Here is a 24,840-nt window from a genome sequence, read left to right as displayed (position 1 = left end):
CATCCCCACTACACACTAGGACCATCTACATAACACTTAACATTTCTGTTGGTCCATCGCAGGACAATTCAGTACGGTTGCTGCTATGGCATGTTCCTGGTTTTGACTGTGTTTAATCGTGTGTGTGTGTATAGGAGGTGGCGGTGAAGGAGCACTTGGCAGGCAAAGGGAAAGGCAACAGACGCAGTCTCAGCTCCCCCAGTGTACACAGGGTAAATGGCACATTCTCTCTACAGAAGTCATGTCTATTGGGGTACTGGGTCCTTGGTATAGGTCTGCCTAATTACATTTTCTTTTTCCTTCCTTCCTTCCTTCCTTCCTTCCTTCCTTCCTTCCTTCCTTCCTTCCTTTCTCTTGTTCAGCTCTCTGGCAGCAGACAGGACCTGTCCTCTGCCTGCAATCTGGAAAACAAGGTGATTATACAACCCTGTTGAAGCTATACAACTGTTAGTGTTCAAACTGAACAAATACAGAGCCCAAATTACATGGATCAATCCCCACATCTTTTAATTCTCTCTCCCCCTTCCGCCCGTACTCTCGCTCTCTCTCTTCTCTCCTCCAGAGTCGCTGGGAGAGCCAGCAGGACATCTTCATCACCTCGCCCCAGTTCAGCCGGACTCTGCCTCGCCCCTCGCCCTCCTCCTCCCCACCCACCATGCCCCCACAGAACCAGAGCCAGGACTCAGACCAAGGTAATGCCCTGACTCCTCCCTCTACACCACTGCTCTACCCTCCCCTCTCGCCCCTCTCCTCTCTGTCTTTCTCCCCGAGACTGCTCTGTTAACTGGCTGACTCTACCTCAGTCTTGACATTCACTCTCTCTGTTCTCCTGTCATCCTTCTCTTTTCTGCGCAGTAGACCTCTGGTGTGATTCCATCTCTGTCCTGTGTTTTAATTCGTGCGTGTGTTCATGCCAGGGTTTATTTGAATCGGTAATGCAGTGGCTCTGCAAACGTTGAGTGGATATTCTCCGCTGCTGGCCGGATCTCCAGGCGACCATCGCATGAGCCTGAAACCACAGACTGGCCAAACTCGTGTTTCTAAAAATTAATTCAAAGGCACAAAGTCATTTTTCGTTAATTTGTATTTAATTCTAAGTAAGTCACAGCCTATATGCACAATTTACAGACTATAATGATTTAATACAACTGAATGTTGTTTAAATGCTGAGAGCTTTATGTCCCTACCAGCCTGTTTTGTCACACTCGCAAATGCTTCACAATGTATATATATTGGATGGCTTGAAATAATATAGCCTAAATAATTCATTAGGCTCCCTGTCTGGCTCCTGAACTATTTAGAGCGCTTATATGCTGTTTAATATGACATGTAGCTTATTTGAAATTATGTACACTTCTTACATTCACCTCTTCATGTTTATTCCAATCATTTTCATTCAAATCCATATGGTTTGGTTTCAATACTTCAAAACCAAATGGAAGGTCCAAGTAGTCACAAAAATAGATGGGTGTTGGTTTAAATTGTGATTTTAATGGATAGAGCGAATTTGGAGCTGCAGTTTTTTCCCCTGTGATCAGAGTTTTTTTTGCCGGAGCGCTCCATGAGCGATGAGAAGGATTTCCAACTGCTCAACTCCGCTCACATGCTCTGCTCCTAAGTGGGTGGGACAACGCCCTCCCAGGGCCACCCATGGTTGTGCCCCTGCCCAGTCATGTGAAATCCATAGATTAGGGCCTAATACATTTACTTAAATTGACTGATTTCCCTAATATGAACTGTAATTCAGAAAAGTCTTTTGAAATGGTTGCCTACCTGCCCTAATGGGCTACGCACCCAATGCATATGAGTCCGATAAGTTTCTCAAATGGCCGGTGAATTCAAATCTTCCCGGTGACGTTGTCCAGTGCCACATTTTCCTAACAGAAACCCTGGTGTGTGCGTGTACCTGTGTTACATACAGTAGTACCATTTCCTGTTTGTTTTTCTTTGTTTGATTTCACTCTCAGCGATGTCATTTTAATGGCTGTGTGGCCAATGAGAACTAATCATTCAGATTCATTTCTTCATGATTATAATATGTTAGTACGTGGTAAAATCATCTTCATTTTATTATGTTTCATTTATTTTTTGTCATTTCTCTGACCTGGTCCAGCCACGTTTTATTTTTTTTGTAATTTCCTGGGCTTGCTTTTCAACTTCCTGTCTTAATCTCTCGCACCTCCCCCACCTTCCAAACCTTCTCTTGCCCTTGCTCTTTTCCTCCTGCTCCTCCCTTTCTTCTCCTCCCCTATCTTTTCTTCCTGCCCCTCACCTTCTCTTTTCCTCCTCCCTCACCGGTTCTCCCCTCAGGTCGTTCAGGGCTTGCTGCCTCTTATCTTTCAGTCAAAGCCCTGGTGCCGCAGATGCCCAAGCTACTCAAGTCCCTGTTCCCTGCCCGCGAGGACAAGAAGGAGCCCCTGCGCCCCTCGCCCCACTCTCTACAGGTAGGGCTCACACACACCCCACTGACCTTAGGTAACCAAGTGACATTTGAACTATCACCAATGGTCACCCCCCACAGCTGATTCAAATCATCAACGCATGATGAGTTAGTTATTTGGTATAACGTGCACCCAGGTGGCGTGGGGGGGGGGCTATGACCGTGTTTGGGAAACCCTGTTGTAACCCCACTGAAGCCTTTCCCATTTTCTGGGATTCCCCCAAATAAACCAAACCATGTTTCTAGCCACAATACCAATCAGTAACTGTGAGCCCAGAGAAAATGTATGGTTGATGTGGGTCTATATTCCACTGTAGTTCAGTCTCCTCATCCTCTGACTCCCAAATGAGTGCTTAAATCCATGCCTTCTTTTCAATGTAGCCTATTTTTCCTTTTTTTTTTCTCCCCATAATATGACATGATGATTTGCTCAATTCATCCATCAGGCATTTTACCAGGTGCTGCTATCACAATAAGGCCTATCATTTTCTGCATTTGAGTGGAATGGAGTAAAGTGGAGATGGTTTTTAGAGCATTCGGAGCATTCGTTTTTAGAGCTGACAAAACACACTTGTGTTACAGGTTATAAGACGAGCTACTCTCAGAGAGACACTGCTCGATACACTGCAGCGCTGAAATGATTCCCACCTGCCACTTGTGATTTAGAGTTGTTTTACACAGTGGGAGACGGGCACACCTGGGGTGGTGAAGCTGGGGGTAGAGCGATCTGGAGCTGTCTATTGGGATTATGGTCATTATTGCACTGTGATACAATGGCTTCTAACAGCCTACCAATCAGCTCTAAACAAACTCTTGACCAGATACAATGCTATGTCTCTGTGAACAAATTAACAACAGACTTTCAGTATGCTTATAGAGAAGAGCACTAAACATGCACTGCACTGACACAAATGGCTGAAAAAGACTTCAGTGCAGCCTTTCATATTATTGACCATAATCTGTTATTGGAAACATTTATGTGTTATGGCTTTATATCCTTGGTTGAGAGCTATCTATCCAATAGAACAAAGTGGGGTTTTTTTCAATGAAAGCTTCTGTAAAGTGTGGTATTCCGCAAGGCAGCTTTCTTGGCCCTTTACTGTTCTCTATTTTTACCAATGACCCACCGCTAGCATTAAACAAGGTGTTGCAGTCAGTTTTGGAATGGGTGGGTAGTAATAAACTAGTCCTGAACATATCTGAAACTAAAAGCATTGTATTTGGTACAAATCATTCCCTAAATTCTAGAGCTGAATCTTGTACTAAGTGATGTGGCTGTTGAAGAGAATACACTTCTTGGTTTCACCTTAGACTGTACATTTGTAAATTGTCATGGTCAAGGCATATTGATTAAATTGTTGTAAAGATGGGGAGAGGACTGTCTGTGATTAAAAGATTTTCAGCATTTTTAACACCTCAGTTGACCAAACAAGTCCTGCCAGCTCAAGTGTTATCTAATCTTGACTTCTGCCCAGTGATTTGGTCAAGTGCTGCAAAGAATGACATTGAAAAGCTACAGCTGGCCCAGAACAGAGCAGCACATATTGCCTTTCAATGTCAGTCTCTCTTGGCTCAAAGTAGAGGAGAGATTGACTGCATCAATTCTTGTGTGAAAAATTGTGTTGAAGATACCAAATTGTCTGTATATAGCTCTGACAGACATACTTACCCCACCAGACATGCCACCAGGGGTCTCAAGGCAAAGTGTTATATAGAGCCATAATCCAGGCTTCTTACCATGTGGACTGGCTGTGCCAAGAATAAAAAATACTTTATTTGTTATCATTTAAGAACAGGCACCACAGCCTAATAGAGTATTTTTTTGCGCTAGATTGCAAGAAATGGCAGTTACATGTTTTCAAAAATGCTAAAACCTCAGAGCCAGTAGTTGTGAAAGTGGTCCCCGAAAATTGCGTACTACATCACATATGTGCAGATGTGTGCACCCTATCATTGCTCTCTCTCTCTGGCTCTGCTGTGTATTTCTTGCTACCTGTCACTCAATTGGCGAGGGGTTGAATATCATTGGCTGGAACATGAAATGGCCCACGTGGGGGGAATGTAGGGAAAATGGCGCAGCACAGCTTCCAGAAAACAGTCTTTCAAACTAGGGATTTCGTAGGTAATTGAGGTAAAACAGTAATTCTACTCAGATTATGGATGTATGAAGTACACATTGACACATCCAGCCCTAAGCGGGAAATTTGAAACATACTAGTTGTCTAAGTACCGGAGCATGTCTTTTAGGCGTATGTACACTTTATGTACAAAAGTATGTGGACACCCCTTCAAATTAGTGGATTCTGCTATTTCTGCCACACCCGTTGCTGACAGGTGTATAATATTGAGCAAACAGCCATGCAATCTCCATAGACAAACATTGGAATGGCCTTAATGAAGAGCTCAGTGACTTTCAACGTGGCATCCTATGAAAGAATGCCACCTTTCCAACAAGTCAGTTTGTCAAATGTCTGCTCTGCTAGAGCTGCGCCGGTCAATTGTAAGTGTTGTTATTGTGAAGTGGAAATGTCTAGGAGCAAAATCGGTGGTAGGCCACACAAGCTCACAGAACGCGGGACCGTCAAGTGCTGCATTTCAATGTAAGGTATAAGGAAAGCTTATAGAAGTCTATGGCTTTGTCCCAATAATCTTTCCTGCCATGATATGAAATGACCAGTATTACCATTTAGTCCATACCTTGACCGATCCATTGCTTTTAGACCTGTTATATTTGGCGCATGTGACAAATAAAATTGTATTTGATTTTCTGAATTGCGTAGTGCATAAAAATTGTCTGCCCTCGGTTGCAACACTCACTACCGAGTTCCAAACTGCCTCTGGAAGCAACGTCAGCACAATAACTATTCGTCGGGATCTTCATGAAATGGGTTTCCATGGCCAAGCAGCCGCACACAAGCCTAAGATCCCCATGCCCAATGCCAAGTGTCAGCTTGAGTGGTGTAAAGCTCACCGCCATTGGACTCTGGAGCAGTGGAAACGCATTCTCTGGAGTGATGAATCATGCTTCACCATCTGGCAGTCCAACGGATGAATCTGGGTTTGGCGGATGCCAGGAGAACGAATGCATAATGCCAACTGTAAAGTTTGGTGGATGAGGAATAATGGTCTGGGGCTGTTTTTCATGGTCGGGCTAGGTCCGTTAGTTCCAGTGAAGGGAAATCTTAACGCTACAGCATACAATGACATTCTAGACGATTCTGTGCCAGGCCTAATTACCCAACATCAGTGCCCGACCTCACTAATGCTCTCTTGGCTGAATGGAAGCTAGTCCCCCGCAGCAATATTCCAACATCTAGTGGAAAGCCTTCCCAGACGAGTGGAGGCTGTTATGGCAGCAAAAAGGGGACCCAACTCCATATGAATGCCCATGATTTTGTAATGAGATTTTTGAAGAGCAGTCCACATACTTTTGATCATGTAGTGTAATGTGCAGTAATGTATGTTTGCATGTAAGTCTGCTTGTCTATGTTATTGTATTTAAATATATGTAAATTCGAGAGTATTTTTTTGTTTGTAATGTCTTTTTCGTGGTGTCGGACCCCAGGAAGACAAGCTGTCGCTAATGGCGATCCCAATAAAAACCTAAATGTAAGCTTCAATGAAGGTAAAATGTGAATGGTTTAACACAGAAGGCGAACTACTACTCCCTACATCTCTCCAAAAATGTGGTTCTTTCCCCATCTTCTCGAGCTGTCTAGTGTTATAATGGCGCCTCGTAAGCATTGCTCTAAGGCAGGGCTGTCAAACTCATTCCATTGGGGGCCCTAGTGTCTGCTGGTTTTTGGCTTGTCCTTTCAATTAAAACCTAGACAACCAGGTGAGGGGGGGAAGCCCTCAGAGACTCGACCCTTCCGTCGAATGAATTTCACACACGTGCTCTAAGGTAGTGCAGAGTTTCCTAAACTCGGTCCTGGTCCCCCGGTGCACATTTAGTTTTGTGTCCAGCTGATTCAAATAACCAACTCATCATCAAGCTTTGATTATTTCAATTAGGTGTGTAGTGCTGGGGCAAAAAAACAAAACGTGCACCAAAGGGGGGCAGGACCAGGACCAAGTTTGGGAAACCCCGAGGTAGAGGAACATAAAAACAATTGGACAGAAAATAATTGTACATCTCTTTCCAATCATTTATTTATATTTTTTTAGATGGAACAATTGTCTAAATGGATGAACAACATGAGCGGTTTACATAGAGAAGTGATTTCTTACATCACTTGTCTGTAAAGTAGTTGATGGGTTGCTTATTTAATACCATGTCTATAGCCTATACAATAAAGTCTAAAGTTGCTGAACACCATGTTGGTCAGCCAAGCTTGCTGTTTCATTTCCATATAGACGATTTATTGCCAATGTAAGATGTAGCAATGCCATGGTTCCACTTCTGTCAGCGCTGCATTACTTAGTCACGCTTTAAAGACCGATAACGCCACAATGGATTAAACAAATATTCTGTATGGATTAAAACCATTTTTGTGAAGAGCCGAATATAATCGGCTGAGCTTTTTGGATTTTATATTAAACTCTTAGTTATGTATAATACTTGAAGTGTTTCTTCTTTCCCATTGAACATAGTCGTGTTTCTCTCTCTCTCGTCCTGGCAGCACATGCCTCGTATCATCATGCAGACGACAGGGCCTGAAGACAGCAGGATCCGGATAGAACCGGTAAGTTCCAGTCTAGTTGTAGTTAGTTTAGACATCAGTCTAGTTCGAGTTGGTTAGAGATTTACAACAACTCTTCAGTGTATTGACCATATAAATAGAGTGAGTGAATTGTATTTCTGTGGTATTGACTGTAATATGAAGCTATGGTTGGTAGTAAGCTAGTGGATCTGAGGATCTCATTACGAGGATGATGGTGGTGGTCGAGGGGGTAACGATAGGCAGGCAGTATGATGTCATGGTTTGCTCCGGTCAGTCTTGAGTTGGGTTGAATAATTCTTAAATCCCTGTCTGAGGTGTGATTGCCATTGCCGTCAATTCCCCGTAGGTTGCTATGGTAGCGAGGACAGCCCTGATCCCTGCCCTGACCAATGACAGGTGGTCGGAGTCCCCTGAAGCCACTCCTGTTCTGTCCTCCCAGCATGACCCGCATGACTACCCCCTCAGCCCCATCAGCGAGGCCTCCAGTGGCTACTTCTCCACTAGCGTTTCCACGGCAACCCTGTCCGAGGTTTCTGCCGGCAGCGACCACCCCACCACCCCCCTCCGTCCATCCTCCTCCCTCACCCTCCTAGAGGCAGGGGTGAGGCTGAAGGGGAGTAGTGCTCCTGAAACTACATTACCCAGAACCTATCTGCAGCAGCGAGCTGACCGGAACGGTGTTACTGCTGCATCTCCTCATTACGAAAACAAAATGGCCACTACCGGTCCCGGCTCCAACGTCAACAGCGTGGTGACAGGCAACAAGCCCTTCTCAGTGCAGAGGGTGTGCACGTCGGACCTGAAGTCGTTGCAGGAGCGTGTCCTTGGGGAGGAGGAGGGAGGAAGAGGAGGACAAGGGAGTCTGGAGAGGTTGGAGATCATCCTGGACGATGAGGACGGCGGTCGCGACTTCGTGTTGCCAGACTGGCTAAGAGAAGGAGCGTGCGTGTCGGTGGGAGCCAATAAGGGCGGGACGGTGCGCTACGTGGGCAACACGAAGTTCGCAGAGGGCGTGTGGGTCGGGGTGGAGCTCGACTCGCCCTCAGGTGTGTGTTTACTGTTCACAAAGGAATCGCATGACTTAACATAATGACATCATAAGCAATGGAATTTAAGGAAGTAACCTGAAAACGTATAGTGCCCTGTCCTTGTCCGCATGCATACACATCAAAGTAGGCAGTGTTTAGGAAATTCAAAGTACTAAACAAACTCTCTTCCTTGTCTAACCCCTTATTCCCTCCTCTTTCTCCTTCCTTCCCCTCTCTCCAGGTAAGAACGACGGCTCCGTAGGCGGGCACCACTACTTCCGCTGTAACCCTGGTTACGGCGTCCTGGTGCGTCCCGACCGAGTGTTCAGACGGGACCGTTCCACCAAATGGAACCTGGAGAATCGCCGCAGTGGCGAGTGCTACCAACCCGTTTTACGGGGAGAGTCCACTAACAGGAGAGGGGAGAACCGCAAGTCCTGGAGCAGTTGAACTGGAGAGAAACAGGCCTGGGTGGGTGGGAGAGACTTTTAATCCTCACACCACTTTGTCTCCTGGCTCGGATCAACTAGAAAACCCACGCATTCTTTTTATCCTGTTTCTAAGCCTCCGTCTCCCTCAGAATCCTATCAATTTCCCCCTAACTATGCAATACTACCACATCTAATGTAACAACGGTCCCTGTCCCCTACCCACCATCCACCCACAGCTTGGCAACACTACATCAGTACTGTGCCCTCTCCTGGCCAAGAGATGCTATGCTGGGTTTCTGTATCAGCACTTTGTGACATCTGCTGATATAAAAAGGGCTTTATGAATACATTTGATGAATACAGGCTGATCCTGTGTTGGCTTGACTGGCCATGCCTCTGTCTCACTACAGGGAAACACCCATAGGGATCTGTCTGGATTCATTTCAATAGGGAAGACTTTTACTCAACCTGCTCCTGGTGCGCTGTCTCCCTATCTGGATGTGGCGGCCCCTGTGGCATGGATTGGGCACAGCACCTGAATGGTTCCACAGCGTGCTGCTGTCTGTATGAAGTGAATCACGGGGCGACCAATGGAGAATGTTTCTTCTCGGGCCAAGGTTCAGGATCCATAATGATGAGAACTTTTTCTGATGTCATCAAACTGGTCACCTCGAGAATCCTTCTAAACGAATGAGGCTCTATTCCACCAGACTTGGGACTGGAACCCCCGACCCCTCTTTTTCAATGGAACTGTCCATTTTACACACACCCCTCTTTTTCAATGGAACTGTCCCTTTTTACTAATTTACTAAAAAGTTACTATATCCGTTTCCCACATGTGGAGTCATTTATCTGAAATGATCTATTCTTCCAGAATGTGCCTTCATGATGAGTTTATTTTTCGTTGTAATATATTTGTTAGTGGGTTTTATTCGATTTTCACCCTCTGTTGAACTTTGATGAGAAAGCCTTGTGTAAGGTGATCTCAGGGACTGCAGAGTGGACATGAACGTGTATGTGGGTGCGCCTGTGTGTGTGTTTTAGAAGTTTGGCCCTTAAAGGCCGAATTTACCCATGGCAATGTTGTACAGTGGACAAAACAACCGTGTGTGTGTGTGCATGTTTTCGGCTAATCTGAAAGGTGAAGCATCGTTGTTATGATGACGTGGTTTCTGCAACAGTCATTGGCGCTGGTTTTAAATTGTAAGTGGAGAAGTAGGTTGAAAGATGGTTCCATTATGAGAAGAAGCCCAGTGTGCAAAATTGGTCAAAAATACATATTTTGCTCATAGGGAGGAGATTTTGCACAGTAGAAGTTTATCTCTAGTGATCTGTGTTAGAAAAATGGGTGCCTATGGTTTTAGAACGGTTCGAGGAAGTAGCAGTGGCATATATGTATGGTGTGTGTGCTGGACTGTACTGCTGGTGTTGTGTAACGTTGTATCAATGTTTAACGTCATGTAACGTGTGGAGCGGAAGTTGGTCTTTGTGTTTGGGGGAACATCTCTTCTACGCATGCGTTCACCTGTTATGTTTAGAATCAGATCTGTAATGGGGTCTGAAATGTACATACTGACTCAATGACTTTGGGAGATGAAGGGAATCAAGAATGTGGAAGCATATTTTTTTGTTACATTTAAAAAATATATAGTTTCAAATGAGTTTGAATGCAAATTCCAGGTTGAGAGTTGAAGGATGTGTAATGAGGGACACTATGGAGTTTTCATTTATGTTTAATTGATCCCTCGTAAATCATTTTTCATTAGACAGAAGTTTCATTAAAATAAACTGTGCGCTCTCACCTAGTGAGCAGAGTCACAAGCTCTGACAGGACTCAATGTGTGTTAAAGGGATACTTCACCCAAATTCCAACATTACACATTGGTTTCCTCACCCTGTAGTCTATGGACAAGGCATGACAACAACCCATGCTTTAATCCCATATTAGCATTCTTTGCACATATCCAAATCATCAGTATCTACAATTGCTTGTGAAACTCAATGAAGTCACTTGTAAAACGTTTTGTACATGATGCGCAACAAACGCTCTTATCGATCCCATGACTTGAATGGAATTTGTGCCACAAATGCTAACATGTGGAAACGGTGCCAGGGAAACTAAACCAAAGCATGGATTGCTGTCATACCTTGTTTCCTCACCTTGTAAGCAGTCTATGAACAATGTCATTTTGTTATGACTATACCTTTTAACACTAGTCCATTCAGCAAGCATGGCGTGAAGTCACAACATAAATGATCTATCTGTAAGATATACCCCGTCGCCCCAACGCTATGCCATTTCTTTAATAAGAAAGGTCTAAATTTGCTATGACATATATATATTGTAATGGTTGACATATGCCTTTATCATGTGAAAAAGACTAAGCCTTTTAAATTATACTGAAAAACATTGATTGCACAAGTAATTCTATGAGGAATGATGCTGCTATAGCAACTGTAATATAACTGTAAAGTGATCTGATCATTGGTATTATAAGTCCTTATCGGGAGTTAATCTTTTTTTAGCCTTAAACACCACTTGAGATGGGGCCGAGTAAGGAGGAGTTGTCAATGGGCCAATGACTGGCCAGTTGGGAGATATAGTCTAGTAGATGGGATGAGCAAGTGTTTTATTTGTCATGGTTGCCTTAAGTACTTTACCCGATTCGCTCAGACCCATTACGTTGCTGTTAGCAGAGCTAGGGTGTTTTTTAAAAAGTTGTTTGTCATGGTTGAGTTGGTGTCAAGCTTTTAACTGAGTGATCATCATTGTGCTAATATAAGGAATGGAATTGAGTTTGAGGGTGTGCGTGTGTCGTACAGTAGATGTGTGTTATATGAAGATTGTGAGAGCAGGTAGGTTGTGTTTAGACAGGCAGCCCAATTCTAATCTTTTTCATTCTAATTTTTTTTCTCCAATCAGATCAGCTCAGAAAATGAAAAAGATCAGAATGCGGCTGCCTGTGTAAACGCATCCATAGTGTATCGGATTGATTTGGCCTCAGTTTTGTCGTGTCCATGCTTCTTTGCACAGAGACCGAAAAGTGGTTAAGATCACTTCAGGCTTATCTAGTTCTTTATTTCTGTGCCTCGCTCTTTCTTTCTCTCATACTCTTTCTCATCAGGAAGTCAGAGACACGCAAGTAGCTCTGATTCAAACCCATTTCATTATTCAGTAGCTTTTACCGGTTTGTATTTCCAACTGTTAGCTCTTTAACGAGAAGTGGAGTTTCCTAGTTCAGACCAGCACGTGTCATAAGTACTTAATTACTTGATCATGTGACTGTACACGCTCAGAACCACGTTTTCTATCGAGTTTGACTGTTATCCTTAAGTATAGACAGTCTATATCCATAGTTACCGAATCATTCCACAGAAGGAAGGCATGCTCTGTGTTTTAAAGAATAAGCAAGGCCAAGAGTGTATCTGTTTATCTTCCTTTCCAATATATACATATCCTATATCTCTCTATGGCAACGCAGGCTCAGAGCAATATGACACCTGCCTTTACGTGGCCTTCAGTCAGTCTTCACGTCAATCTGTCTGTCCCTCTCTGGGTTTAATAATTTTCTCCAGACTACCAAGTCTGGCAATGCGAGACTCCATAACTAGAAACCCTCCAACTCCACAGCCATGGAGAAACCTGTGTAATATTAGACTGTTCCTTCACACTACATGTGGCTTGTCCATAGCCAGCAGTGGACCACATCAGACAAAACTACCACTGTACAAAGTCGGGCGCTGGCTTATGTGCCAATGGAAGCTCATGTCAGTAGAGGATTCTAATGGGGAACTTGTCTGTTTTCCCCAACACAGACATCAACTAGAGTAGAGCCTCTTTACCCCCCCAACTCTCACCGGCCACATTCCATTTCTGTGCTGAGCTCCCATTGCTCAGGTGTTCAACACTAAAGCGGTAAGGGACAGAAATGGAATTGGGCCGGATCTTCAGACTGTTTGTGCAACTCTTCTTCTACAACGGTTGCTTCTGAAATGGCACCCTATAGTATTATATTCCTGTAGTGCATAGAGAATAGGGTGCCATTTTAGACATACTGACTGACCTGAGACCAGCTCTGGTCTGTGCCTCGTCCTGGAGTCTTGAGTTATCAATAATAGTCCTCAATGATTTGCGTATCTGATTCTGTTCTGCCAGTTGCCATGAAGTGTATTATTTCACTATATCTGTGGGAGCGAATGGGTGTGTGTATGTATGTATGTATGTATGTGTATATATAAAGACTTAAAAATCTGGGCACAAGTTTGGATTTTGATTAATTTAATTCTCTGCTGAAATCCAAAGAATAATCATTTATTATAATGCATTTATAATTTCCTTTTTTATTGTCTGGACAATTATCTCCCTGTAAAGGAAAGAATAAAAAAATGAATTGATTTACAGATTTGTATCATCTGCAGGTTTTTTTTTACCAGACTAATCTTCCATCATTAAGTGCAGAATGCTAATTTGAGCTCCTGATGCCAATTGATACACATTGAGAGCTAGACTTTAGTTGCTCACAAAACACAGACCCATTGTTCATCTTTCTTTATTCTTTAGTAGATACAATACTAAAATAAACAAGTTAACAAAATGTTTTTCAAACAAATGCAACAAAAGGCATATAGATTTCTACATATTAATTACAGAACAGTCTACTGTCCAAAAAAGGCACTAAATTCTGAAATAGAAGATAACAGGACTCGTTTAACTTTTTCAATCTGATACAACAGTGATTTCAATCATTTATATTCATTTCATCTTCTAGAATATTTGTTATTTCATGTATTCACATTATGTATGAATGAGGACTGGCAATAGCTGTTCCCTCACAGTTTTAAAGGCAAAACCCCTCCCACAGAGGTTAATGGTCATTATTGAGTAGCAGTCCTTTAGCAAAGATGTTTTCACCTGGTTTTGTATACAGTACCAATTTAATTTGTAGATTTGACAGATTCATCAAATTCTGGGTGATGCCAAAGAACCAAATCTTGTGCTAGCTCACTACTTGATATGGCGTTAACAATTAAACAGTCTCGAGAGACTAGTAAAGAGCTCAGAAACCTGAAGGATAAGTTTTGCCTTTGATGATAGAGTACAATAGGGCAATGAAAAACACGGTAGTTTGGGGCCGACTCAGACCCAAGTTATGCGTGCATAAATTTAACTTTATTCCCCCTATTCTACACTTTCCAATATTTAATGGATTGAACAATTGAATATGGCAACTTTCAGGATTAATATTTACGACTATTTTTGATTCACCAACCTATCATGCTTAAAGGCTCTCCAAACCTGTTTCATTATTTATAAATACTTTCCTAACCCTAAATAAATCTACCGATTGGTGCTGAAAATGAGATTAATATGCATGTATTTACATGGCCTTTCATCGATCCATATATTCTAGTGTCTAGTGCAGGGATGGTCAACTCCAGTCCTCGGGGGCCAGAGTGGTGTCACTTTTGGCCCATGCCTAACAAACACAACACGCTGAATAAACTAATTGCATTCTAAACTGAAGATCTTGATTATTGGAGTCAGGTGTGTTAAGTGTCACACCAATCATGCCCCCCAAGGACTGGAGTTGCCCATCCCTGTTCTAGTGAGTGTCAAATTTAAATTTATGGCTTTAGATAAATGTACTGAAAACCCTATTGACTGAAAACTCCAAGAGAAAATCAGCTGGCCAGAAAGTGGGAGGGTTTTCAGCAGTTGAGTTAAATGTATTCAGTGTGCACAAGGGACCCATGCCTGAACAGCCCTTTATGCACCTGCATAAAAGGTAAGTCTAAATACTAACTACTGAGAAGTGCTTAGGAAAGGCGTACATTTACGAAGTCTGAATCGGGCCCACTGCATATCAAAATGGAAAAACAAACATGATTTCAATGATTAATCTCATACTATACATTTCTGCTTGCCAGAGTTTTACACATGGAAAGATTTAAGTAACAAATCGAAAATAAAATGTTTTTTTTTCTGCCTCAGTCTTATCTTGTAAGATACATATTTGATACAGAACAAAGCACTAGGTGTTAGTGGAACCTCGGAAGCAGCAGAAACAGGTCAGCTTGGCTGTCATTTAATATATATTGGCCTACTAAAAGGGACAGTTCACCCAAACATCAATTGTGAGTCATCTCTGCAACTTGGTCAGCTAACAGTATGTCACGAGACACTAACGTTTTCCAAACATCTCAATACCTCAGAAGCAGGGGTTGGAACCAATTATTTATTAGTTTAATTCTGAACAGAACCATATTTTTGTTGCGTTCCTCTGTTCCCACAGAGGTTTGAACGGGAAAAAACGTTACTTTTTTTAATGTCCTTCTTTCTGTTCTTTTTTAAAACTTCTGAAATCGAGTGGGGGGAGAGAGCGAGAGGATGGCTTGAAGCGCTGGGCATCTTATGACGTGCATTATCTGAATTAGGCCCATAGAATTATACATGTGGAGGAGTGGCATTTATGGAAGGAACTTTTATTTTCAAAGAGTTGGCTTAATGTTGGACCAGAGCTAGCTAACAAGCTTGTGTGTGAAGAGCGGCACCATAATTAAAATAAAAACACATCTTACCTTTTGGTAGTTAATAAATCCAATGTGAAACGTGAAAACCAACATTGAACAGGTTAATCCATTCTTCTCTAATTACAAATAGCTCTCCCTAATTTCTGAATCACACTTGTAACGTCAGTAGGCTACAGTAAACAATACTTCGGATGGGGAGGGGGAGGTAGCCTACACGCACACTGGCAAAGATTTTCAGCTGGCAGGGAGGCAGACACCGGAATAAGTTCCTTAATGACAGAGAGTGCTTTGCATAGGCGGTTTGTTGCGCGACAGAGAAAATGAACGGAACGTAAAAATAGCATTATTAGCCGGATCCCATGGTTTTAAAATAACAGTATAGATTACCTTCGTTCTGATTCGGTTTGTTGTTTCTGTTCCCTGAACTGGTTCCAAGCCCTGCTCAGAAGTGGTCTAACAATAAACTGGGACCATATCCCACCATGACTGTTGTGTGGAACTGGCAAGGAGAAAGTTTCTCAGTAGTTTGGGATTGAGGTCTGCTGATTTCATCTTAACAGGAACCTACACAACAAAATCACGTTTGAATCTGGTCAACTTGAATTTTGAACTAACCCTTTTAAGGTACAAAAAAAAAAAAAAAAAAGGCTATTCACCTACATAACTTATTTCACATTAAAAGCAGCGACCTGGGAGTGGGGGAACCTAGCTTATAAGGAAAGGTAGACCTAACACTTGACCCCTTACCTTTTGAACCTGTGTCAGCCAACAGATCAGTCTCTCTTCCTCCTATTGCTTGCCTGGTCTGTCAATCACTCAGAACGACCAATAAGCTACGAGGGCAGGAAACTCAAGCCCCATAGTAGCTACTCCCATAAAGTGACTTATTTTTAAAAGAGAAAATACAATTTAAAAGAAAGTATCTTGGATAACAGCTTGTGTTGAAGACGTCATGGCATATAAAGGATAGAAAAATAAGTGTTTGCATTACTCCCAGTACTAAGAATAATAGGGACCACAGGCAGCCGCTGGCACCTTAATTGGAGAGGATGGGCTCATAATAATGGCTGGAACGGAATGGTTCCAAACACATGGTCCATGAGTTTGATACCTTTCAATTTACTCCATTCCAGCCATTATTATGAGCCTTCCTCCCCTCAGCAGCCTCCTGTGATAGGGACATTGCCAATCAAGGGTGCATTGGAAATCTTAAAATACACTGCTCAAAAAAATAAAGGGAACACTAAAATAACACATCCTAGATCTATCTGAATGAATGAAATATTCTTATTAAATACTTTTTTCCTTACATAGTTGAATGTGCTGACAACAAATTCACACACAAATTATCAACCCATGGAGGTCTGGATTTGGAGTCACACAAAATTAAAGTGGAAAACCACACTACAGGCTGATCCAACTTTGATGTAATGTCCTTAAAACAAGTCCAAATGAGGCTCAGTGGTGTGTGGCCTCCACGTGCCTGTATGACCTCCCTACAACGCCTGGGCATGCTCCTGATGAGGTGGCAGATGGTCTCCTGAGGGATCTCCTCCCAGACCTGGACTAAAGCATCCGCCAACTCCTGGACAGTCTGTGGCACAACGTGGCGTTGGTGGATGGAGCGAGACATCATGTCCCAGATGTGCTCAATTGGATTCAGGTCTGGGGAACGGGCGGGCCAGTCCATAGCATCAATGCCTTCCTCTTGCAGGAACTGCTGACACACTCCAGCCACATAAGGTCTAGCATTGTCTTGCATTAGGAGAGACCCAGGGCCAACCGCACCAGCATATGGTCTCACAAGGGGTCTGAGGATCTCATCTCGGTACCTAATGGCAGTCAGGCTACATCTGGAGGGAGGGCTGTGCGGCCCCCAAAGAAATGCCACCCCACACCATGACTGACCCACCGCCAAACCGGTCATGCTGGAGGATGTTGCAGGCAGCAGAACGTTCTCCACGGCGTCTCCAGACTTTGTCACGTCTGTCACATGTGCTCAGTGTGAACCTGCTTTCATCTGCGAAGAGCACAGGGCGCCAGTGGCGAATTTGCCAATCTTGGTGTTCTCTGGCAAATGCCAAACGTCCTGCACGGTGTTGGGCTGTAAGCACAACCCCCACCTGTGGACGTCGGGCCCTCATACCACCCTCATGGAGTCTGTTTCTGACCGTTTGAGCAGACACATGCACATTTGTGGCCTGCTGGAGGTCATTTTGCAGGGCTCTGGCAGTGCTCCTCCTTGCACAAAGGCGGAGGTAGCGGTCCTGCTGCTGGGTTGTTGCCCTCCTACGGCCTCCTCCACGTCTCCTGATGTACTGGCCTGTCTCCTGGTAGCACCTCCATGCTCTGGACACTACGCTAACAGACACAGCAAACCTTCTTGCCACAGCTCGCATTGATGTACCATCCTGGATGAGCTGCACTACCTGAGCCACTTGTGTGAGTTGTAGACTCCGTCTCATGCTACCACTAGAGTGAAAGCACCGCCAGCATTCAAAAGTGACCAAAACATCAGCCAGGAAGCATAGAGAAGTGGTCTGTGGTTATCACCTGCAGAACCACTCCTTTATTGGGGGTGTCTTGCTAATTGCCTATAATTTCCACCTGTTGTCTATTCCATTTGCACAACAGCATGTGAAATGTATTGTCAATCAGTGTTGCTTCCTAAGTGGACAGTTTGATTTCACAGAAGTGTGATTGACTTGGAGTTACAATGTGTTGTTTAAGTGTTCCCTTTATTTTTTGAACAGTGTAGTAACGCATTCTCTCTCAACTGGGGAACATGATTATGACACCTTAATTTAAGGGAACAGACTAAGCTACGGTTAAAAGCTAAAAACAAATGGTTTGGGTACAGCTTCAATATGCTTATAGATACCCCCATAACAACCACGTATGGCCCCTTTCACTAGCTTGCACGAGTCCTCTCTCTCTCAAGCAATAATATAATGAATGTCGGATTTTCACTTGCTTTAAAAACCTACCCAGCTTAGGTAGTGCTACAACAAGGGGATATATTTATACATTTTAGGGATTACAGAGGCCTGTTGAGAACCCTCACCTCTCTCTCCCTTATACTGCGACGATGGAGACAAATGAAAAGGGGCAGACAGATGAGAGGGGAAAGGGAGGGGCGAACAGACAGTGTAAGAGGCAAAGCCAAAGAGAAGACTATACATAGAAAGAGAATATGTCTGGGTGAGGTGGAGAAGAAAGACTGAGTGAGCGAGGAGTCAAGGAATCAAATAGCATACTGCGCACGTTGGGGGAGAAGGTGCCAAGGCAGGAGTCCTCTATGCTTAGAGGGAGGTGTCCAGGGTTACATAATAACCTATTCTGATTCTTTAGACTCACACAGACAAGAGCATAATATACCTCACACACTGTACATACACTGTATGACTGTTTCATAGACAACTTTAGGGCCAGGCCTCCCAACACAATACCTCTAGAACAGTCTAAAGGGGTTAGGAAATGGGGTGGTAGAGGTAAGGGGAGGCCTGTTACCTTAGCTTTGACAGTCTCTAAGCCTATGCATTACTTTTGTTCATCATTTACAGTATAATGTTCCAACAAGCTCTACTTGCTCCCAACAAATATTTTTCCTACTCTACTATAGCCTCATCCTCACGTGCACGCACGCACGCTCGCGCGCGCACACAATCATATGCTGCGTTCATAACCAAGTGGGAATGTGGTATTTACCACATACGACTGACTGGTAGCTGCTAATGGGAAACCTGTCTATCATTCCTGAACTCTGACGTCACCTAAGGAAATGACTTCGATAACAGCATTTTTGGCAGTTAAATGCAACAACAAAACATTGCTTTTTATAGTTATATTAATGTTTTTTGAACACTAATTTGTTTACAAGCATTATAGCTGTACGTTTCTCAACGAGTTCAAAGCGCGTGAATGCATCCAAACACGTTTTTGCGACTTCACAACTGGTAATTACCACCTTCCCATTTGATTCTGAATGCAGAATTACATGTGTCTCTCTCATCCCTAGTCGTCCAGCACCTCTGTTTTGATGTCACTTCCTGTCCCGCCCAGGGCCAATCCTCCCCCCGCCTGCGTTGCCAGGGCGAGGATGCTGTGATTGACGGCCGCCATCTCCACAGCAAGGGCGATGGGATCCTGGTGCTCCAGGGCATTGCTGTGATTGGTGGAGTCATCATCCTGGGGGGAGGGGGGAGACCAGGACACACCTGTCAGTCTGGAACCTTCCATCCCCGCCCCCTGAGCGAGACCCCACCCAGAGAGCAAGGAGCGGCCAATCAGAGAGCTAGCCCTCTGGGCAGCCAAGCCCCCCCTGCCCGAGCCGGGCCAAGCCGCCAGCCAGCTGGGCAGCAGGGTGGGCACCTGCAACCGCAAGAGGGGGAGGAGTCAAGGGTCGTGTTTACACATCATACTAGTTTAAAGCTGTGGTCTTCAACCCTGAGACAACTGCAGGGCGCATTTACTAAGCAATACCACAGGCTGCATTAAAAACCGGTTCACGGACCATATTTGGCCCACCCTTGAGTTTGAGACCCCGGATCTACACACTGACCTGAAAGAAATAGATAGGTAAAAGCAAAGTCTACGATGTTGCTTTCCACTATCTTGTGTTTTCAGATCGAGAATCCGCTTCAGACTTACTGAGATGCACCCTTGTTCGGTTATGGACGTCAACTGGTTAGCATGGACAATTACATGAACATTATAAGGCGTTCTTTCCCCCTACTTCTTGGTTAGCTACCCATCTCACCGATTTGGTATAGAGAAAAAGTTCTGTACCAAATATGGAGCACAGTATGGATATGCAATGCAATACAACGTCTCATAGCAGTATACATACCTGTGTGGGAGAGGACAGATCTAGTCGACTGAAGGGTCTGGTAACAGCTCTCTTCTCAAACAGAGGGACTTCACAGCCCTGCAGGAAAACAAGAGGCAATATATGAAACCACCCGTATGAAGGCAGAATGGTCTTGACTACAAGATCCAAACTGGATGAGACTAGGGCCTAGATTTAATCAGATCAAGCGTGAACTGGCGATAGCCGACACCCGCATAGCTGATGTTTTGGCGATTTCGAAGGTGTAACTGCTTTGGAGCTGTCTAATTGGTGCGCAGCTACTCTTGATCATTGTCACGAAGCCACACCCGTCCCACTCACGTTAGAAGTTCAGAACGAGAAGGTCTATCCTAATATAGAGAAATAATGACGCTCAAATTGAAAATGATTCAACGAAAATAATGAGGATTACTATCAGCCTAATCGAGGTGTAGATTACATCTCATATTCTAATGTTCAAACTGGGATTTTTCTTAATGCGTGCAGTCAATGACAATGTCTGCTTTAAGTATAGTGCCAAGAGTCGCTAGTGGATTTGACCAGTCTAACGCATTTCCACCTCTAACACCGCAAATACGACCGCTGTGGATTTCGGCTAAACCATTTCACATTCTCAGGGATGATCTCTCTCATGTGTATGATAGAGCACCCCTATAAAAAGGTAGACTGTCTTGGCTGTCAGATACACGATTTGCAGAGAACTGGACCATTCCATCTTGTTAGGGGTGGTTACCTGGTCAGGGAAGTCATTCCCCTCAATGTCATCGCCGTTGGAGTGTCCTCCAGGACTCTGGACGTCGATCCCATGACTCTCCAGGATTGCTGCTTCTTCTTCGAAAAAATACAAACTTCTCCATAACATATCTGAGCCGCACGCGCGCACACACACACACACACACTCTCTCTCATATACACACACACACTCTCATATACACATACACACTCTCATACACACACACACACTCATACACACACACACACACTCATACACACACACACACTCCCATACACACACACACACTCCCATACACACACACACTCACTCTCATACACACACACACTCACTCTCATACACACACACTCACTCTCATACACACACACACACTCTCTCATACACACACACACACACTCTCTCATACACACACACACACACTCTCTCATACACACACACACACACTCTCTCATACACACACACACACTCTCTCATACACACACACACACTCTCATATACACACACACACACACACACTCTCATATACACACACACACACTCTCACATACACACACACACACTCTCTCATACACACACACACACACTCTCATACACACACACACACCATACACACACACACTCCCATACACACACACACTCCCATACACACACACACTCCCACACACACACACACTCCCATACACACACACACTCCCATACACACACACACACACACTCCCATACACACACACACACACCCATACACACACACACACTCCCATACACACACACACACTCTCATACACACACACACACACTCGACCCCCCCGAGGGGTCGTAAACGTTACCTATGTTGGCGCGTCTCTTGATCTCCTTGCGGCGGTTGGCAAACCAGTTGTAGACCTTCAGAGACGTGACTTTCTCCAGATCAGACAGCTTCTTCCCTGCACACACAGACGCACGCACCATATTCAAGTGTCCTTACTCCACAATTCATATTCAACATATATGTATGTACCTCTTTCGTTTTTCCATGTTTTCCTCCTGCTGGTTCTCACCTGGTTTCTGGATGACAGCGTTGCAGGCGTTAGCGATCTCCTCTCTTTTAGCTTCATCAGGGTACTGGTTGTCATTGAAGTAACTGGAAAATAACACAAATAACCACATCATTTATTAGGCAACATTCACATTCCTCCAAATCTAACGGCAAATCTGCTGCTTTCCCCAATCTCTCAGCCTTTACCTAGATTAGAACAACTCACCAAATCTCCCTCCCTCCCTCCTCAACTCCTCTCTCCATCGCTCCCCTTTCTCCTCCTCACCTCTCCATCACAGCCAGACATTCTTTCCTCCAGGTGAACCGACTGCCTCGGCGCAGACGGAAGCTCCCGGGGGTGGAGCTTATAGGGGGCGGAGTCTGCCGCCACTCAACCACATCCTCCAGAGACATGGGGGCAGGCCGCATCGTCAGAGTGGCACCTGTAGACACAACCGTGATGTCACCATGGAGACAACCCTCACGTAACCAAGATAGTATCAAGTGAACATCAGACATCTACTATTTGGAGTGCGCTCTCCTTTGGTTGTTGATGGAGTGCATTTTATAAAAAGGATTCAGCACCTTATTTCTTAGAATAATTAAGTGTTATATTGCGACTGTGTGGTGTGCATGTATGGAAATTAGGACTCATCTATACAAAGAGCGGTAGTGTTTTCGGCATAGATCAATAGCACTATCCTAATGAACAATGACGGCTGTAACCCTTATATACGGCCTGTAGCTGTAACACACATACAGCATTCTGATGATAAAATGTAGAGATGGATTGGGACTGTGTCCATATGAAGATGTTGAAACTCAGGAACACCTTGAAACAGTCAATGGATGTTTTAAAAGACTAACATCCTAGATGCTACTTGTGCTTCCTGGGACTAGAACCTACGTCTTTTTCTGACTCCATTCTATTTGACTCACACCTACCTATACATCCTTTTGATTGCAACTAAAATAAAATGTTGAAATCTGCTGTCTAGATCAGGGATGGGCAACTTTGATGGGGGCCACAAAAAAAAGTATAAAAATTGCTTTTACAGCACATTTCCTGCAATTCTACACATTTTGCCATATGGTGGAGGCACATTTTTGTGGTTTTTAATATAATAAACAGATGATCACTGGGCCCCATCCCGGTCGGTAATTCGACAATGCTTATGGTTACCTGAGCGCTAGGCTAATTTGCCAATCTAAAAAACATTTAGCTGACATGGGCTAATTGAGTAACTGCTGATGTGCAACCACTTTTTGAAATGGCACCTTGTGTGTTCTATTATTCTAACTCTCAACAGTAAGTTGAGCCCCCGACTGAGACCCTAAAATAAAGAACACTTTACCGGCAGTACTGCAGAGCTGGAGGCCCGGAGGAGAGTAGCCCTGCCGTATGCCGCTAATACAGCAGTCGTCTATAGGTGCTGTGACATACACAGTCCACCAGGGCTCATCACTACACCCTCCCCTCCACACAGACAGAGAGGTGAGGCCGGTGTGATTTCACAAGTTTGCTTTTTATTTTTTAAAAAAAATCAGTTTTGTCACCATGGTTATACAGTCACACACCAGTACTCTTTAAGGCCTAGCTATAGTCATCATCATAACATATTAAACATATTAAATGAGGTTTATACCGTGCTTAAAGCACTTTACATTTCTACTCAATTGTCTTAGCGACGTCGTAGCGATACAAGTACTACTACTACTCATTATACACCAGCCAATAATGAGTATTTGAATATTTGCGGCTGTGATAGCTTATTGGCTGCTGTGCCCAGAGGGTAGGGAGGGACACAGAAAATGGGAAGTGACACATCTGGACACAGGAAGGAGTCATAGACAGACAATGGGGTTGTAGGGGCAGAAACAGGTTGCAGGGGGGTTGAAATGGGACGTAACAGCTCAGAGAATTGGACGGGACAAGTATTGTTAATGGAACATTTTGTGGGGGGCTTCAATACTGCATGGGGTGTGTCTGCAGAGTAGCTACAGTGCCTTGAAAAAGCACATTCATACCCTTAGGAATTCTTCACATGTTTGTGTTAAAGTGGGATTTCAGTTGCAATTTTTGGTCAACAACCACAAAATACTCTAATGTCAATGGCATGTTAAAGATGGATGGAAATTAAATAACTCATATAGTCGTTGCATAAGTATTCAGCACCCGGAGTCAATACATGTTAGTAACCGCTTTCACAGCGATTATTGCCATGGGCCTTTTGGGTAATTCTCAAAGAGCTTTACACACCTGGATTTGGCTATTTTATCCCATTATTGTTTTCATAACTCTTCGAGCTCTGTCAAGACATTGGGGATCATGGCTAGAAAGCATTTTTCAAGTCTTTCCGCAGATTTAGGTCAAAACTGTAACTTGGCCACTCAGGAACACTCCCCCGTCTTCTTGGTAAGCAACTCCCGTGTAGATTTGACTCTGTGTTATTGGTTATTGTCCTGCTGAAAATGTGAATCCCTCTGAGACTGAAGCAGGTTTTCCTCGAGGAGTTTGCCTGTACTAAGCTCCATCCCAGTTCTTTTTTTTTTACCCTGAAAAACTTCAGTATTTGCCGATGTGAAACACGCCCACACCATGATGCCGCCACCAACCACCATGCTTGAAAATAAGGAGAGAGTTGCTTCAGTGATGTGGTGTTGGATTTGCCCCAAACATAAGGTTGTGCATTTAGGCCAAAAAGTGTTTCCCATTTCCATGTTTTTCTTTGGCAGTATTACTTTAGTGCCTCTTGTTGCACTTCGAAATATTTGTATTCTGTATATTTGTATTCTTCTGTCATTTAAGTCATTCATTTAGGCTTGTCCAAACAAAGGGCCTGAATACTTATGCAACGACTATATTGTAGTTCTCATTTTTATTATTGTTGACAATTTTTTTTTACAATGAAATCAAAATGTTACTCCCACTTTGTAACACAATAATATGCAAAGAAATCCAAGGGGTCTGAATACCTTTGCAAAGCACTGTATGCCCATTGAAACTGAGGGGGCACAAGACGGCATTTGGGTAGTGTAGTCACATGGAGTGACTACAAATAAACACACTCAGATTTGGCATGAGTGCCCCCTAGAAAAAAGTGGATTGCGTTGGGCCAAAACAACAGTTCAGGGAAACAGAGGGTGGA

General features: G+C 43.8%; 2 protein-coding genes across 14 annotated transcripts in view; one reads left to right on the top strand and one right to left on the bottom strand.

Annotated features, from left to right (window-relative positions):
* The window catches only part of LOC118368481 (kinesin-like protein KIF13B), an 84,504-nt gene extending 71,540 nt beyond the window's left edge, over positions 1-12,964 (top strand). The window contains exons 34-40 of one of the 2 annotated variants that reach the window (XM_035752616.2): positions 135-212; positions 363-413; positions 563-692; positions 2,311-2,444; positions 7,063-7,125; positions 7,451-8,150; positions 8,374-12,964. In XM_035752616.2, coding sequence (XP_035608509.2) covers positions 135-212; positions 363-413; positions 563-692; positions 2,311-2,444; positions 7,063-7,125; positions 7,451-8,150; positions 8,374-8,582 — 1,365 coding nt within the window. In that variant the 3' untranslated portion in view covers positions 8,583-12,964. The remainder of the gene's footprint in view (positions 1-134; positions 213-362; positions 414-562; positions 693-2,310; positions 2,445-7,062; positions 7,126-7,450; positions 8,151-8,373) is intronic. The other variant, XM_052496992.1, reaches the window with a different exon arrangement.
* A 4,300-nt stretch (positions 12,965-17,264) lies between these two features.
* LOC118369120 (homeobox-containing protein 1-like) overlaps positions 17,265-24,840 on the bottom strand; it is a 30,877-nt gene continuing 23,301 nt past the window's right edge. For 8 of the 12 annotated variants that reach the window (XM_052497020.1, XM_052497024.1, XM_052497021.1 and 5 more), the window contains 6 exons: positions 21,978-22,134; positions 21,714-21,796; positions 21,504-21,599; positions 20,677-20,774; positions 19,944-20,021; positions 17,276-19,465 (listed from right to left, as the gene is read on the bottom strand). In XM_052497020.1, the coding sequence (XP_052352980.1) occupies positions 19,109-19,465; positions 19,944-20,021; positions 20,677-20,774; positions 21,504-21,599; positions 21,714-21,796; positions 21,978-22,134 (869 nt within the window). In that variant the 3' untranslated portion in view covers positions 17,276-19,108. Of the gene's footprint in view, positions 19,466-19,943; positions 20,022-20,676; positions 20,775-21,503; positions 21,600-21,713; positions 21,797-21,977; positions 22,135-24,840 lie in introns of all 12 variants that reach the window. The other 4 variants (XM_052497018.1, XM_052497017.1, XM_052497029.1 and 1 more) reach the window with 4 other exon arrangements.

The sequence above is a fragment of the Oncorhynchus keta genome, chromosome 35, assembly GCF_023373465.1.
Source record: "Oncorhynchus keta strain PuntledgeMale-10-30-2019 chromosome 35, Oket_V2, whole genome shotgun sequence".
NCBI lineage: Eukaryota > Metazoa > Chordata > Actinopteri > Salmoniformes > Salmonidae > Oncorhynchus > Oncorhynchus keta.
This window is presented reverse-complemented; position numbering and strand designations above follow the sequence as displayed.